The 17964-nt window shown below is 42.4% G+C and overlaps 1 protein-coding gene across 2 annotated transcripts in view; it reads left to right on the top strand.

Annotated features, from left to right (window-relative positions):
• Positions 1 to 16566, top strand: part of ALKBH4 (alkB homolog 4, lysine demethylase) — a 111794-nt gene extending 95228 nt beyond the window's left edge. For both annotated transcript variants that reach the window (XM_069614970.1, XM_069614969.1), the window contains exon 3: positions 15761 to 16566. In XM_069614970.1, coding sequence (XP_069471071.1) covers positions 15761 to 16435 — 675 coding nt within the window. In that variant the 3' untranslated portion in view covers positions 16436 to 16566. The remainder of the gene's footprint in view (positions 1 to 15760) is intronic.
• Positions 16567 to 17964: the final 1398 nt, after the last annotated feature.

The raw sequence follows: 17964 nt of genomic DNA, 5'->3' as shown, positions 1-17964 counted from the left end.
TTCAAGGTTATTAACCAATTCATGCAAAGCAAAACTAAACTTCAAAACGGAACTGAGCAACGGACGCTGCGTGAGTTTATTTGTACTCATGATGACGTCAGCGCCGATACGAGGGCTGTCGAGGGACACCGACTCGAGACGTCGACGCGCAGCACCCTCTACTGGAAAAAAATTCTGAGGCCAGCAAGCTGGGATGGATTATATCAAAGATAAGGAATACATCGGAGGAATATCCCATCGAAAGAACGTTACCAGTTTGGTAAGTAACTTGTTAGTCTTTTCCACAACACTGGTTGGCATATAGTAAAAGCAAGTATTTTCTAATTGTCGGCGTAGTTAAATAAATGTCTTTTCTCCAATGTTGGAGGAAGTATGGCAAAAGGAACGTCTCTTCTAGTTTTCTGGTTGACAAAATCAATTTAAATAACTTGATATGGCAACGTTTCTCTTTAACACACAAGTTCAAAGTGGATTTCCTGGTATACTCACCTGGCAGGAAACCTCTCAACTGAATCTCTAGATATCCTGGTTTACTCCCTGCCAAGTATCTCTTCCCAAAAAGGTCCACTACCTGATATGTATCTCCTATCTCTAACATTCACGTTTCTCTTAGCTATTACACGGTTGACTACAGGTATTACTTGGTCCAACTTCCCCCATACAGATATCCCATATATGAGGGTTTATTCAAGTTCTGTTTGTCAACCTTTCTCGCAATATCTCTTGGAAATACTTGTTTCCATTTTCCCCAAATTGACATCTTACATTCGGAGAATGGTACACCTTGTGCCCTTTAGTTTCTTCTAGAATTTCTTTTGGCTTATGGCAATGCTGGTTCCAGGTTTCCCCTAATTGACATCTCATATTACAAGAATTGTATCGTATTTGCCCTTCCTTTTCAATTCTACTTGGTTGGTATTCCAAAATGCGTCCCAAGTGTTCATTAACATGTTGGCAAGTCCTGGGGGCCTCCTACTCTTTTAGGTTGACTTACTGGTAGAACCTGCAGCTGCGGCGAAGAGTTTTCATTGGGCAGGCTTCCCCTTTTTAGCAGAGTCTTTCGGTTTCTGCATCAGCTTTTCATTGCCGCTCTACAGGACCGCATCTCCTCTGGTTGCGCTGCATACAGTTCACCTTAGCGGTCCCTCCAGGGCACTCGCTATGGCTCCACCGGAGTTCCTCACCTCCGGTCCTAAACGCCTCCAGACTTTTACCAGCAGATGTTTCCTGCTTGTCTCCGTGAGTCTGAGTCTGCCTGTGGGTTCTCTTCCTGCTCCAAGCACTATGCAGGTCTTCTCCCCTCCCTTTCTCCGCTCTGATACTTGCAGGTGATTCCAAGTTTAAATGTCTTGCACATCTGACTTTGATCCTGACAACTAGACTGCATGTTGTACCTTGTGTCATATTGATCCCTTGCTCCTCTTCCTCGACTCATTACTAGATGCTTTCTGGGACTTGAAGTCCAGGAAATTTCAGATGGTTTTAAGTTACATTGTTGGACAGTTTTATTTAAATAACAATCATCGTAAACATTACATGTTTTATATTTATTATGTACATATGAAGGGCCAATAGAATTCTGTTTGAAATATTTGACTAAAGTAGGTTTCAGCTCTTTATAATTAAATGGTTCTGGATAATGATAACATGCCATCACAAACTCTGGAATTAAGGGATCTTCCTTACAAGAAAGTGAAGAACAATGCTTCTCTCCAGCTGGACCGATGGTTTTGGTCCTCTGATTCTCCAATTGATTTTATACCTTGATTTGACCTTTTGCATCTTCTTGAATACAGTGGGGTAATTTTAGCACCTGGCTGTATTGAGGGACGATGCAATCGGTGTTCCTTTTCCTATTTCTCTGGTTGACTGTGTATGAATCACAAGCAATTGTTTTTGTTATACCGCTCTGTTTGAATTTATTTCTTTACACCTGTGGGTTATCCATCTTTAGGTTAGACTTATTGACTAGCCTCTGTTCAAACATGGGGACCAAGTAATTGGTCAGTACACCTATCGCAATTGTGCCAAAGAATAACGGAACCATTTTTTGACATATATCTAAAAGTAAAACCTTATCTGTTTTTTGTTCATTGTGCATCAGTTTACTATTTCCTTTCCTTTACTGCACTATTAGATGATACTAACCCCACCTACTGTGTGAACAATTAATAGTGCTGTATCCATGCCTTATTTCTCTGTTTAGGAATGAGACAGTTTTGGAGTGTATATTTATTTCTTTTTGGTGAATTTGAAAAAACCAATAAATTGTGTTTAAGTACTACTGAGTAGAAGTTATTTCTTAGCCTCTTGGCTTTTTCTTTGTTTGATGATTTAACAAGATATTTAAAGGTTATTGTGCTTACGGTTTGAAGCTCTATGTCCAAGTTTCCTTATAATAGCATGATTAAGACACTCCAACATTAGGAGAGTGTTGACAAGTATATCTGTGGTTGGAGCCCTTCTTTGTTCCATATTGTTTCTTAGCCCTTTTTTCCTTCCACAGCAGGGGCTATCCCTTCAGTTATAAAATATAAAATCTCTCCAGCTGGAGTCACCACTCCCCCCTGACAGCCATCTCCTCCCAGGTGATCCACCCTCAGAATACCACGACCCCGTGAGGAGCAAGTCAAAATGAATTGTGATGGTTAAGTGTTCCGCGGGTTAGGGACACACTGCGCACCACAACATTGTCAAGTTGTACAGCAGTTCTCTAGGGGAGACTCTGCTGATCTGGACATACTGCGCCCACTGCAGCTGGAGGACGTGAGCTGCGCTGCACTGGATCTGTCCCCCTGTGGAACGGCATACAGAGGCAGACAATCTCCTGACGCAATCACTCGTGAATATGGAAGCTCCCCCCGCCCCCCAAGCTCCCGGCACTGCAGAGAAGTCGAGAGCAGAGAAGAGAGAGTTTGTTTGTTTATTTATTTGGTATAGCGCAAAACCAAACCCAAAGGGGTAGCTGGGCGCAGACAGTACAAGGGTACTTGAGAACTTGGTTACAGGAAAAATACAGTTATACAGTTTATATTACTAACAAAGTTGCATGTACAAGAAAATGCGAAAACAACAGTTCAGGTTGGTTAATCAGATAGATCATATAGTTACAGTCATCTGGGTCTCTAGAGCAGGTGGCAATGGAACGGTAAGCTAAGTGTCGTTGGAACGTATCCAGGTGAGGACTTTCCGCCTGAAGCTATGGTAAGGTTGGTCCATTCTAAGATCCAGAGAGAGTTTGTTCCAAGTTTGCGCAGCTATGACTGGGAAACTGGAGCCGCCAGCTGTACTCTTTTTATATCTAGGAACCACTAACGTATAGGTGTTAGTCATTCTAGTAGGGCGGTTAGAGGATCTCTTGTTGACTCTGTTCACCAGGTAAGGGGAGCTATATGGTTAAGACATTTGGAGGTAAGGGAGAGTGTTTTGAGGGCAATCCTGTATTTGATTTTTAGCCAGTGGATATTTTTCCTAGAGGTGGAGATATGAGCTCTATTAGGAATATTTAAAGCTACTCTAATAGCGTTGTTTTGGAAAGTTTGGACTTTATCAAGGATATACTTGTTAGATCCTGCGTATAGGGCATTACAGTAATCCAACTTGGATATGATGAGTGCATTAGCTAATGTAATGCAACTAGCCTCAGTTAGAAATGGTCTGCATGCTCGGATCAATTTACAAGTATATGCAGTGGAAGATGCTAGTGAGTTAGTTTGTTTCTTGAAGGTGAGCGCTGAGTCGAGATAGACCCCAAGGGTTTTTACTGCAGGCATCACTTTGATGACATTATTGTTGATGTTGAATGAGGCATAGTTTGGGTCAAGTTTTTTGATGGCCAGCTCTGAGCCGAGGATCAGTAACTCAGTTTTGTCGTCATTCAAGCAGAGGCCGTGAGATGCCATCCATGCCTGAATGAGGAGATATATCCTATTTACTAAGGCCGTGTCTTCCAAGAAGTTGCCCGAAAGGGAGATAAGGATTTGAGTGTCATCTGCGTAATTAGTGTAGATGATACCCAATCTGTCCAACTTGTCAAACAAGGGCTTAGTAAAGATGTTATACATTGTCAGAGATGCACATGATCCTTGAGGGACACCGCATGAAACTTGTGAGGGATCAGCGGCTGCTAGGGGGGAGAAGACTCTCATTGTCCGGTTTGCAAGGAAGGGTTGTACCCAGGTTATGGCATCACTTGAAAAATGAGCGGCGGAGCTGAGGTGATTGCATAAGACTGCGTGATCTACCAAGTCGAAGGCCGCGGATAGGTCAAGGAGGAGTAGCATAGCCGATTTGCAATTGTCCTTCAACTCGTCAATTTGGGTATTGAGGTCAATCAGGGCTGTTTCAGTACCATGAAGGGGACGGAAGCCAGATTGCCGTGAGCCTAGTAGATTGTTAGTTTCTAAGTAGTCCTGAATTTGCAGGTACGCTACTCTGTCAATAATTTTAAGCAGAAATGGGACAGTGGTGATAGGTCTGTAATTTGTCGGTATTGCGGGGTCAAGTGTTTGTTTTTTTAGCAAGGGAAGCACCCAAGATTGCTTGAGGTTATTGGGCACTAGGTTAGACTTAAAGGATGCATTGATAAGTTTAGAGATGAAGGGGGCTAGGTCTCTAGGTGCATCTTTTATAATTTGGGCGGGGCAATTGTCACCTTTGCAGTTGGAGGGCTTTAGAGATAGTATGATTTTTTTCTGTCTCCAATATAGATATTTGTCTGAAGCTAAATGGGTGAAGGGTGTTGGGCTGGTTTGGGAGGAGCTGTGGCTGAGGTGTAGGCTCCGTTGGCAGGAGCAGGGAAGCTTTTTTATTGGCAATTTTTGTTTGGAGCAAGCTAATTTTGCTCGCCAGGGCATTTTGTATATTAGTGCACCAGAGCGTATTTTTAGGAATGTTATGAGTCGGGGTTATGGGTGATTCCATTTCACGGAGGATGGTGAATAGCTCCTTGGTATCTGATTTGGCCTTAGATATTCTATCGTTAAAGGTATTTCTTTTAGTGCTTATGATTTCCTTTTTATACTGTTTGGCGAGAGTGGCTAATTTAATTTTGTTCTCTTCAGTGGGTGAGTGTTGCCAAATTGACTGCAGCTTTCATTTTTGAATTCTGAGGTCTTTCAGGTGTGGTGTGAACCAGTTTTTTAGGTGACAAAATTGTTTGCTTTTGCATGTTTTGGTAGGGGCAATCAAGTCAAGTGCCTTGATCATCGTGCTGTTATAGGCTTCCACAAGCGACGTAGGGTCTGTGATGTTATCTAGATTGTCGAGAGTAGGGAGGAGGTGGGGTAGGAGTTGTTCTGCTGTGATGCCTTTTTTACTTCTGGTAGGGAGTGGCGGGGCCAGAAGTATAGGTTTGGGTCGGATAAGGTCAAGTGAGGCATTGAATATAATTAAATAATGGTCAGTCCAGGATTGTGGCACTATGTTGGTAATGCTGATGTTGCAATTCCGATCAGCAACCCAGTCTAGGGTTCTGCCTTTGGCATGAGTAGGGGAGGAGACTTTTTGTGTTAGGGCGTAGTCCTTCAGAAGTGAGGCAATGGATAGGGCGTGTTTGTCATTACAGTCATTAAAGCCTAAGTTGAAGTCTCCTAGTAATAGAATTTGAGCGTGGTCTTTAGTATTATTAGTTAGGATACTTGTTAGGTCGTCTTCAAAGGTTCCTAGTGGTCCGGGTGTTCTGTAGATGACATACATGGTGAGGGTGCGGTTACAAGAAAGGTGAAGTTTAGCAGTAAGGAGTTCACATGATGGAAATAGCAAGGTAGTAGCTAATCTGATGGGTAAGGTCGATTTATGGATGATGGCTAGGTCACCTCCTTTGGTGTTGGGTCTATCGACTCTTAGTAGTTGGTAGCCGTCTGGTATAGCTAGCATGATGGCAGGGCCAGCCGCCTCATGGAGCCATGTTTCGGTTACGACTAGTAGGTCTAGATTCTCATTGGTTAGAGTGTCTGGTCTTGCAGGTCTTTGCGGACTGGGGGAGCGCCGTTTGTTGGGGGGAAGTTGAGCCCCAATTGCTACCGCCAGACACCCCTGCCGTTTAGGCTCCCAGGAGGCGCTGTCTAGACTGGGCTAAGCCCCTTCCAGTTTAGCAATGGCTCATTTGGAGTCTTTGTCTTATCATAGGTTGCCACAACCCGCCCCTGGTCGTCCTGCGACAACAACGTCCAGGCTCTGCCATAACTGTTGGGTGGGAGGGTTGGAAAACGAAATCCTCCTCCGAGTGCTAACATGCGGCGCTGGTGAGGATCTGAGGGCCAACGCCCAAGCCTGCATTCATTTAAACTGAGGAAGCCCGGGGAGCCTTACTGATTGAAGCGATCCTGCCCAAATCATTCATGTTGTTGGGCGAGTGATCTTCCCCACATGATAGATTACCTGCTCGTAGTCCTAAGCCTTAAAACACTTCCCCCAGCGAGAACTCCGCGCAAAAAATGCGATCGGCTGAGCCCCAGAAAATTTCCCACATGCAACACTGCATTTGCTGAATCGCTGCTTTTGTCAAGCATTTTAGGCCTGTACGATTAACGGCAAGGATCTGTGTAACACTGCATCGGAAGGGAAACACACAGTATGGTTTGTTCAATAGAGCATTCATTAACTGCGCTAGGTGCTGAATTTGGACCCCTGGAGAGTGAACTTGTATGTTAGAAATGACAAGGGGAGAGATTACCCGGCACTAGGACGGTAATTTATGAGTAATTTCTATCATTCATACAAGTTATTTGCTTCAAATCTATGATGCCAATAGGTGACCCACCTATACTAATAGCGCCTGAAAGACAGAATTTAGACGCGCAATTCTTGTGGAAGTATTATTCCCTAATTTGATTTGGACACAACTAAAGGCAATACATTTAACAGAGCAAAGCTAAAAGAGGTCAGAGTTCGGAAATGCAGGACGATGCAGAATCCACACTATTACTAACCCGATGAGCCTGAGCATGCACGTGGTCAATGTCAAAACCTAAGGGCCGCAGAAAAGTGCACACTTCCACACTTCCTCCCACTCCCATTGTCAATCCGATTAGCAGTTGCTGGCTCAGGTCAGGCAGGCCTGTAAAGAATCCGGCACATAAGGTCGAGCTGAACAAAGCACACCAGGGCTTCCCAGTTACAGAGATGGCGGACTCAAAAGAAGATAAGGAGTGCTGTTTTTTTTTTATTTTAAGGACAAGTTGGCAGCTTCTTTGCAAACACAATTTGACAATTGCACAACAGAATTTAAATCCACCCTGGCAGACATAATAAAAGATATTTCATGTCTGGAGGAAAGAACGGATACAAACGAGCAGGAATTACAAGACTTACCACAGCAATCCACATAGTCGGAGGTCCTCCTGGAACAATTAGCACAGACAACATATAATGTGGAGCAGCAATGCGAGGATCTGGAAAACTGATCTAGGCGGTCCAAAATCCGCATACGGAATATCCCGGAATCCGTGTCGGACTCCGCTTAAGAGAGGTGGTCACTGGGGTCTTTAAGGGTTTGTTAAATACTGAGAATGAAACAACCATCCGAGAATAAACATCACTAAAAAACTGGAACAAAGACACATACTGGATAGAAGAATTGGACACAGTTTCTCCCAATGGGTTGAATGAGGAACTCAACTTGCACTGTTTTCTGTAATCTGAAGTGCATCATTGCCGTTTCATTTCCAGTGGTGAAACTTTCTGATTGTGTGAACATGAGACCTTGTTATAACCTACAGTGACTATTATATCATGCTGTAAACTGCTTTCAGTCATTGATTTTTTACACTTCATAAACATATATACTTGCTGTCACATCAAAATAGTTCAATCAGCATTACTCTTGCATTATTATGACACTTAGTCTTCCTGATCACGTAGGCTGCCTTGAGGATTGTTTTGAGAATGACTCGCACCTCCATTGCATCCCATGTGTCTGCTTTTACCATATGGATATCGCTACTATCCTTTACTAATCCCGTTATGCCATTCATGTCATTAGTTACAAACGCACATGCAAAAACTGCAACTACCGCCATGCGGTGCTCATGTATATATTCAGAGCATTTTGTATTAATTAGGCCTCTGTATGACTTTGGATCGAGATGTACATTGTATTTGTATCATTTACCAGAGCTGCCCATATACGTTATATCCTGCACACTATGCGCGCAACTCAATCCTTCCGATGCACTTTTTCTCACAAGTCGGCCTGTCTACCTTGTTGTACTATTAACATTTGGAGACATCAGGCGGCCTGTTTAACACTGAAGGAGACACGTTTATTTCATGATTACGGTAAGCGGAGCCCTAACCTCGCAGAGCCCTATGTTTGGTTAACCGGCCTACTCACTTGGACAGGTCAAGCACGTTTGTACGTATATTTTTTGATGACGGGCATACGCTCGTTAGCAGCATGAGGGATACGTTTATATGGAAACTGTTAACGCTGCATTAGACTTTCTTCTCGTGACATTTAGGCTTGTTTTGTCTTCCTACAGAATGACGTCCACTGCAATACAGGGGTAAGAGATTCAATGTTTTGAGAGCCATTTTATTGCATTTTTTACTTGAGTGGGTTATTACAGGTCATTACATAAACACTTACTCTTTTCCACAGAAACTGTTTATGAAATCACTGTGCATATACACATATTCTTGACTTCGCAAGATTGCAGGTGCAACAAGGCTTTGCCTCTGTTTTTCTTTCTCCCATTTTTTAACCTTTTCAAATCTTTTGTGTTCTATTGCTTTGTTGTGTATTTTGTGTATCCATGCGATTCAAACTATGTAACAATCCTGTTGATATAACCAACTCCTTTCTGAATAAGTGTATTTGATATTGCGATTGTAGAATTCGCCCTGGAGAAGCACCTTGGTCCGAAATGCATCGGCGCTGAAGGCTTCTGCTTATTTACTTGAAGAAATTAACTTTAATTAAAGAAGATATTTTGCACAAACTAAAACAGCTTCATTCTTGTTGCTTTATGATGAACATATTAACTATGACAAAATGAAAGAAGACATTCAGTAGTTTTCACTGCATAATTTGGCGACCCCAGACACCTTCTTTTTCAGAGGAAACAACCATTCCCATGGATAGAATCCATCGAGTTGGTCCGAAGCGGCAAGACACGGGGGGTTCGCCCTATTGACACGCTGTTGGCATTGACAAATTACCTGCAGAAGGAGCTAATTCTCAGGGAGCCAGGAAAGCGACACAAATCACACTTAATGGGAATGACTTTCAGTTGTACTAGGATCTATCCCCAAGAACATTACAAAGGAGAAGAGATATGTGTGAGATTCCGCAACACTTACAAACCGACAAGATATTGTACTTATGGACCTTCCCCATTTGGCCTTCTTTTAACATGAGAAGGCAAACTGGAGGGGGCTCGAATCTTGCAAATGGATTTGCAAGATCAACCAGGCCCTACCTCTGGGATGTAACCACATGCCCCCGTGGACCAAGGCACTGGGAATGGACGTCGGTTAAACGCACCCTGACAAGGAAACCGAAAGCCCCTACAGTACCAGAGAAGCCTCCGGATCTCTAAAGAGTAGAGTTTAATGTGTTTATGGTTGTTAAGGTGATAAGTTGTTTTTACACAGATTAAGATTGTTTGATGTAATAGGAGGGGCACGTTAACTGTTCATCTTGGAACTCACTAAAGATAAAAACAAGGGGTTAGGATACCCTGCACACATCCCTGGTATAAGTGGCAGGCCATCTCTGAGGACGGAGTCCAAAGAGAATAGCAAAGATAGTCTACACCAGGGAGAAGAGGAACAAGTTGGGGATTGCTGGAGGGCGAAAGGGGCGGGTAGTGTTTGGAAGGTGGAGGGGGAAGTTGTGGGGGAGGGCGTGGCGGGGCTTGTACACTGAATCATTATCAAGGGGAAAGAAAGGATCGGACGGAACAGCATATTACAGCAGGAGGTCATGCTGTAATGGTTTTACCCTTAGGTGTTTGACACATAAGGGGCTGAATACCCCCGCAAAGAGGATGAACTGGAACGGCGTTTGACTATGCATCAGCCTGATCTTATAGCTTTACAGGAGACTCGTATTAAATTTCAAGACCGACATAAGCTAAAAAGAAAGCAATACCCTTTCATTAGACAGGCTAACGCACAGGGGAAAACCGTGGGGGTTTATATAGCTTTTAAGACAAACTTACAATTCTCCATTGGAAAGGTTCCTGCTGATACGGAGGGTCGTTTTATTTATATCACAGTACAGATGGGCTTGATGACTTATACCATGGCATCTTTGTATGCTCCAAACACAGGCCAAGAGGGTTTCCGCAAGTCGGCCCTGTCCAATTTGGAACAGTTTGGTCAAGGAGAAATGATAGTGATGGTGGATTTAAATATTGCATGCAAGGGATAGTAGCTTTAACACCACATACGTACGGCCTTTGCCTTCATCGGCCCGCAAACAGAAATTTGAGCTCTTGACTCTTAAGGACATGTGGCCTACTTTGAAGGGAAATGAACAGGCATACACATTCTTTTCCAACGTTCACAGATCCTTTTCCTGGATAGATTACTTTTGGGCTACAACTAGCTGGATAGGAAGGGCAACGCAGATTAATATACATGCAATTACCATTTCAGATCACACCCCTCTAACTATGTACCTTAACATTACTGTAGCAGGACCCACACTTTGGAGCTGGAAATTCCTAAAAGCGTTAGTTTCCAATCCAATTATATGTGCAGACATAGAGGGGCAAATTGTGGAATATTTTGAATCCCGTTTGTATGGGAAAGTAACCATAGATTTGTTCTGGGACGTGATTAAAGTGACCCTTCGGGTGGAAGCTTATCTTGATACAGGCTTACAGGGGGAAGCGTAACCAAAATATGGAAATTGAGTTGGAATCTGAAGTAAGGGAAACTCTAAAACAAATGATACATCCCTAAATCATTATAGGCAATACCGAATTGCTATGGGCAAACTAGATCTATTACGCGCCAACAGACGGAAAAAAGCTTTCTATATCTAAAGCAGAGGTTTTATGTTAAGGCATATAAAGCTTATAGTATGTTAGCCAGACAATTAAAACCGAAATTAGCCTCTCGAATAATTCAAGGGGTGGAAGATTCAATAGGAAAGAGAGTAACGGTGACAGAAGATATTATAGCACAGTTTCAAGTATTTTATTCTAGGTTGTATGAATCGAATTCTCCAGATCGATTGTAAGAGATCCGGCCGCGGCTGGAAAGTTCGCATGAGAAAGGTACGAACTACCAAAAGTGTGCACCTTTCTCATGCGAACACACTTACATACTATGGGGGCTGCAGGGATTTCCCTGCAGCCCCTGTTTATTTTGTTTTACGGGGGTGTCCGCTCACTATGCCACACAGTATAGTGAGCGGAGTGTTGCGGAGGACACCCCCGCAGCCCTTTTATTTTTTTTTAACTTACTTGCAATGCTACCATCAAAGGTTCGAACTTTTGGTGGTAGCATTTTTCGGTCTGACTTTTTTTTTTTCGTCTGATCGTACAATACCCTCCAGATCAGCACAAAATAATTATTTAGAGGCGAGACAACTGGAGAGAATTTCAGAAGAAGATAGAATGAATTTAGATAATGACATCTCCCAAGAAGAAGTATTGTCAGTCATAAATAAGCGCCGGGCCCGGATGGGTACACTGCCTCTTTCTATAAAATGTTTTGAGTGACTCTGGCCCCTATGCTAACAGTAATTTATAACTCCTTTGCTAGAAGTGGTAAAATCACGAGGCTAAATGTATCACCCGATTGCGCTCATGAATATGGACGCAAAAATATATACAAAAGTTCTTGCAAACCGGCTTAATGATTTGATGCCTGGTCTTCTACATCCTGATCTGACAGGACTTATTAAAGGGCAACAAACCCTTGACAACACATGACGAATTTGTCACCTAAATGAAAAGGTGGATGAGAAAGAGGACGCAGCAGTTCTGGTGTCATTAGACGTCGAAGGGCATTTGACCAGGTAGAATGGTCCTTTCTTTTTAGCACTTTATGAACCATGGGGTTTGGTTCTAAATTCTTAACAATGGTCATGGCTAACTATGCGAGTCCTTCCGCTAGATTGCTCACTAATGGTCAACTTTCCCCCAAGGTTTTTCCTCTCCAGAGGTACGAAACAGGGCTGCCCCCTCTCGCTTCTCTTGTATGTATTGTATCTAGTACATTTATTGGCACAACTTAAAGGTATATCCTTTGTGGGAGAGACACACAAGCTGATGACATATGCAGATGACATGCTTCTAACGATCGGCAAACCGAGTAGATCCTTATCTGAGGCCTTGGTTCAATTGGAAAAGTTTGGTAGAGTCGCGGGTCTTAAAATCAATGTAACGAAATCCGTAATTTTAAATCCAGGGCTAAAGCATTACTAAAGCAATGATGGAGAGAGACACAGCTCATATGGATGCCTCGGAGCATCCGGGTTTTAGGAGTGAACATAACATGCTCACTTAACATATATCTGCAAACATTTGCCCCTTATTAGACAACATTCAAAAGTTGCTCCAGGCATGGAGCCCTTTAATGGTGTTGTGGCTTGAGCGGATTATAGCAATTAAAATGGTGATTTTACACAAGGTGCTTTATTTGTTTCAAGCTCTCCGGATCCCGGCCTCCTTCTTCCAAACTCTACATAAAACAATGTCTAAATATGGAAAAAGAAATCCCGTAATACAGCATTTCGTACTCTAATGCTTCCTCTGGATAGTGGTGGGGTGGGTCTTCCTAATTTTAGAGAGTATTATCGCGCAGCTCAACTGCAGGTTTTCATGGATTTGTTTGGAGAGTACACAAAATAAAAGGTGGAAGCAGATGGAAAGAGCAACAGTAGGCCCTAGAATGGGAGAGAAACTATGGGTAACTAGACCTGACAGCCCTCGCAATATACACCACAGGACGATCACAGGAGTAGTGGAGGATACATGGGATCAGGCTGTCCGCCAACATGGAATTACATAATTTCCCTCCCCGTTTACCCCTCTCTTTGCAAATCCGCAATTCACTCCGGGATTCCATGCTATTTAATTTTCTGAATGGAAAAGGGAGGGATGCATCAAGTTTCGGGATCTGTTCTTGGACCAGGAGATTTAAGTCTTTTACATTGTTAGAGTTGGCCCTCCATGAGGGGCATCACTTCCAATATTTTCAAATCCATCATAGGCTGTTGACTCCACCCAACAAGTCGGCGGCGTTCAAACCACTTAAACCATTCGAACAGTTTGTATCCTCTAGCTAAGGAGATAGGCATATGATATCCAGACTATACAAGCTTCTAATTGATGAACCTCCACTAAAAGTCCCCACATTTCAGCTGGCTTGGGCAAAAACCTTGGGGTATATGCCAACTGAGGAGGCATGGTCCCGTTTATGGTTCGATATCCTGAAAATGACCAGATCTATACAGATCTATACAGATCAGGGAATTTTGGGTTAAATGAATGTACCAATGGCATTCTATCCCGGAAAGACTAAATCAGATTACCTCATCAGTTTTGGTTTTTTGTTGGAGGGGTTCTGGGGAGAGAGGTGATTGGGTGCATATATGGTGGTTATGTCCTAAACTATCACAGTTTTGGGAGGAGGTGCAGGAAAACATAAAGGTCATGTTTGGGTTTAAGTAGGGAAGCCCTCTTGGAGAAATTCTTTTGGGCCTGGCACAACAGGACTGTGAACAGTGGAAGAAATATCGGAGGAAAGCATTTTAGCTTCTTCAATTGGCCGCACTATTGGTGATAGCTCAGAAATGGAAGCCGGCGAATCCTCCACATATAAAAGAGTGGTATTATAAACTGTGGAATTTTGTAATGCTAGAGTGGATTACATACGTTGGCCAATGGCAACAAGCGAAGTTCAACGAAATGTGTGACTAGTCAGGACTTTCGTTCATGGAGACTTTACGGAACAGCACTGTCCACATAACCTGCGAATTCTGACAATCCCCTTTTTTTCCCATTGCAATGTTAGCATTCAGTGTACATTGGTGAGTGGGAGGGGTTGGGGAGGACAGGGAATCGGGGGAGAGCAGAGATAATGAGTTGACTTTTTATTTTTTTTTATTTCTGTGTTGCATCTTTGAATATCCAATAAAAAAAAATAATAATGTAAAAAAATATACCAGGATCAGGTAGCGGCTGCCTTCCCGGCCACATGAGAGAAGACATTCGGCTTGGGAATCAGTGATTACTCTTCAGGATTCATCACAGGAGGTGGTTTAGTGGTTAGAGAGGAAACCTGCATGTGGAGCGACAGATAAACTGTGAGGATGTGTCTTTGAGGGAGATGAGGGTGGACCTTGTGTGTGTTGGATTATGGAGGGTGGCCAGACTGCGAGAATGTGTTTGTTTTGAGTTTGGGTAGATGGAATGAGGGGACGTGCATGTGTGGCACTTGATGTAGGTAGAAAGATATCTTTAAGGAAGCAAGGGTTGGGGCTATACCTGTGTGTGAAAGGAGGGAGGTGGGTGGATACACAAGTAAGACAATGTCTGAGTTGCCTAATGTGTAACTAGTATTAATCCTGCCGGGTTCTATATGGTAACATTGCTCACTGTAGAACATGCCTTTTTGGTGAACAATGTTCTTTTGTTGTCATTAAACAGTCCATCCCAACATATTCTAGGTAGGACAACCATAATAAAAACAAACTCCAGTCCTACAGTATTTGGGGGAAGTGCTGGACAGATCGGGAAGGGTATTTTTGTTTGTGCTTTGTTTTATAGGTGCTAGTGACCTCACATGTCACCTGCTGCAGGACATTAGGGATAATTCATTGCAATGTTTTTGATTGATAAGACTGCATAAAATGACTGATATTAATACTATGTCTGGTCTCAGTGTAGCTAATTGGTAACAATGATTGCTAGAAAAGCGTTTTTTCTTTTTAAAAACTCAATAAATTGATCAAATTTGCTGCTTATTAATAGTTATAGCACATCAACTACCTTCACATCAGGATGGCTAATCCCTACGTGCTGGCTATTATTGCTCATACTCCCAGAGGTCAATATTTCTAAATCTGTGCTCGTTGTCATTCTTGTCAATGAGTGGCCTGGTTTAACATTGACAATTCTGCTTGATAACTCCTAATGCAGTCTAATCATTCTTGATGATCCAGTCTGCCATCTTTATTGCTTTCAAAGATGCTGTCATGTAGGTCTTAGTGGCTAATGCTTGAGAAAAATGTGCTTGAAATGCATAGTTGGGATCCTAATTAAAACATATTATTGGAGCCCTTTACAATGGTGATGCTTGCTTAATGACCCATTGTGTTGTCACAAAGCTGTAAATATTTAACAATGATCCATGGCTTGTAGGAAATGTTTGGTGGAAGATTTTGCAAGGATGTACATATGACTGCAGCCTAGATACCAAGACCACAGAGATCCTCGCCTGTTTAAGAGCACTTATTGAATTGGGAGTTAAAATCTTTTGCATGTCAATCCCATGTTAATGTTATGTAGGTAATGTCCTGCCAAGCCGATTTCACATTTATTATATGTTTGTTTTGCCTACAGGCCTAGTTTGTTTGTAGAAATATTTAATCTTGGTAAAATAACTATTTTAGAAAATATGCTTTGTCATTGTAACAGTATTCAACTATTCTCATAAGTCCATATTTAATGTAACCCTACTTCTTATGCGGTGGGCCTAATTTGTTTAATATGTGGGCGACCCATCCATACACTTATATCCAATGTCGTTACTTTGGCTGATAATGAATTGTCTTCTGTCTTCCACAATTTTATAGGATTATGGTCCAAATGTGAACTTCAAGAAGCAGAAGGTGAAAGTTGGCCGTTTCAGTGGTTTACCCAGTTTCAGCAGAGATATTGTGAGGCGGATGAATGAGCATGCAGCCCTCCAGGGATTCCAGCCTGTGGAGCAGTGCAATTTAGACTACAACCCCCAGCGGGGCTCAGCGATTGATCCCCATTTTGATGACTGGTGGCTCTGGGGAGAGCGCCTGGTCACCTTAAACCTTCTTGCAGAAACTCTGCTCACCATGTCCTGTGACTCCAAAGACCAGCTCCAGTTGTTTACAACCTCAAAACAAGACCACTCAACAATGGATACTTCAGCTGTTTCACAGGTTTGCAAGAGGGCAAATCTCATTCAGAGAGAAGCACGTCCGGAGACCAACATCTCCAATATCCCCAATAGTAGCCCTGATCCTTTGACAAGATTTGTGTCATCAAGTGAAGTGCATGTAGCTATACGTTTACCACGGAGATCCTTGATTATATTGGCAGGTGATGCACGGTTTAAGTGGAAACACGCAATTTATCGGGAACACATAGAGCATCGTAGAATATGTTGCACTTTCAGGGAACTGTCTGCAGAGTTTGGCATTGGCGGTAAAGAAGAGAAACTGGGGAAAGAACTACTGGGCATAGCTTTAAGCTTTCAAGGAAAACCAATCTGATCAATATAAAGTGTGATTTTTCAAGGGTACTGGGAACACATGTTGAGAACCATGTTTTGCCTTTTCTGTAAATATAAACATTTTAATTTGGTGAAGCATTTTGATTCTCATTAAATATGTTATTACAGTAATTGGGAAAGATTGTGCTGTTTGGAATGGATGACTTGTGGGATGAACTGCTCCCATTGGCTCCAAGAACAAGACTTATTTGCATATAATCATCTACCGGGCTTGCACGTTCTCGAGCCCCTCACACATCGAACACTAATTCAAAATGTATTTAATAGTTTCCCAAAGCAGCCTTGGGACCAAATTACTTGTGCTATCTAAACACTTATAGTCTGTAACTTTCTCAGTAAGACCGTCCATATAAGATGAAGTGACACACATCCATCCGAACACAAATAGCCTCTCTTTGCACTATTTCCCAAATATCCTTCTTCCCATTCTACCGTCTTGCATTCCACAGTTTGGCTCAATAGTCCCCAAGCAGAGTAAGGTCTGGAGCACCCCAGATTAGGGGCATATCATGCCAAGGACCAGGATCCGGTGCTCTGAAACTACTAAGGTGGTGATTTGGCACAGTATAAAAGCAGACATAGCAGCATAACATATTTTGCTCCTTATGTGTAGTGGTGCAGACAGGATAACAACAATGGAATCAAATCTGTCCATAGCAGTTATTAATTCAAGATTTACATCCATGCATTTTTAGTGTTTATTATAAATATCTGAGCCCAATGATAAGCAAATCTTCCTAACCAGCCAGGATGGAGGACTCTGTTGTTCAGCGCTGTATCTTTCAGAGAGTCACCTGCGTTCCCCACTGCTCTTTGCCAGAATGTGTAACCTCCTAGATGCTGGGGAAAGAAAGGTCATTGTGATTGTATGAAAGATGGCCATACTGGACTCTAGTAACCGTTTCTGACCATTTGCATCTTACCCAGCAACCTGTTCCTCTGTGTGTGCAGATTAATAAAATATATGATTTTGAAAGCTCTCTAAGGTTAATGTCTACGATCAAAGAAGGGACGATTTTCAGCATGAAAATGATCTACATTTACCTGAACACACCTACAACGGACTTTGGTAATTCATGCCAAATCAATACTTTTTGTCTATTTGAAAAACTGCAAAATAGTGTCAACATCTACAATGCGGGCACATATTCCCATATCTTAATAATGCAAACAGCTAACCATGTTGAGAATTTGATCAAAACCGAGTTTAGTTCACAAATAATTGCTTTTTAAAATGTAGTATAATAGATGAAAAATAGAATAACAGATAAAAATCATTTGATACAATAATAATATCATCATCAAGTTAACTTACATTACACAGACAAAAATGTGGTTGGCTCACAGTCAATAAAGTTCTGGTTCACAGACCACCGGCATACGATGCAACCTTCGACAACTTCATAGAAGCCATCACAAACATAGCCATTGAGCACAAACATCTAATAATCCTGGGGGACTGGGGGGTTCGAAGAAAAACACGCCAACTCCCAAAACTCACTAATTGGG

The sequence above is a fragment of the Ambystoma mexicanum genome, chromosome 9, assembly GCF_040938575.1.
Source record: "Ambystoma mexicanum isolate Mex_15411 chromosome 9, UKY_AmexF1_1, whole genome shotgun sequence".
Taxonomy (NCBI): Eukaryota; Metazoa; Chordata; class Amphibia; order Caudata; family Ambystomatidae; genus Ambystoma; species Ambystoma mexicanum.
This window is presented reverse-complemented; position numbering and strand designations above follow the sequence as displayed.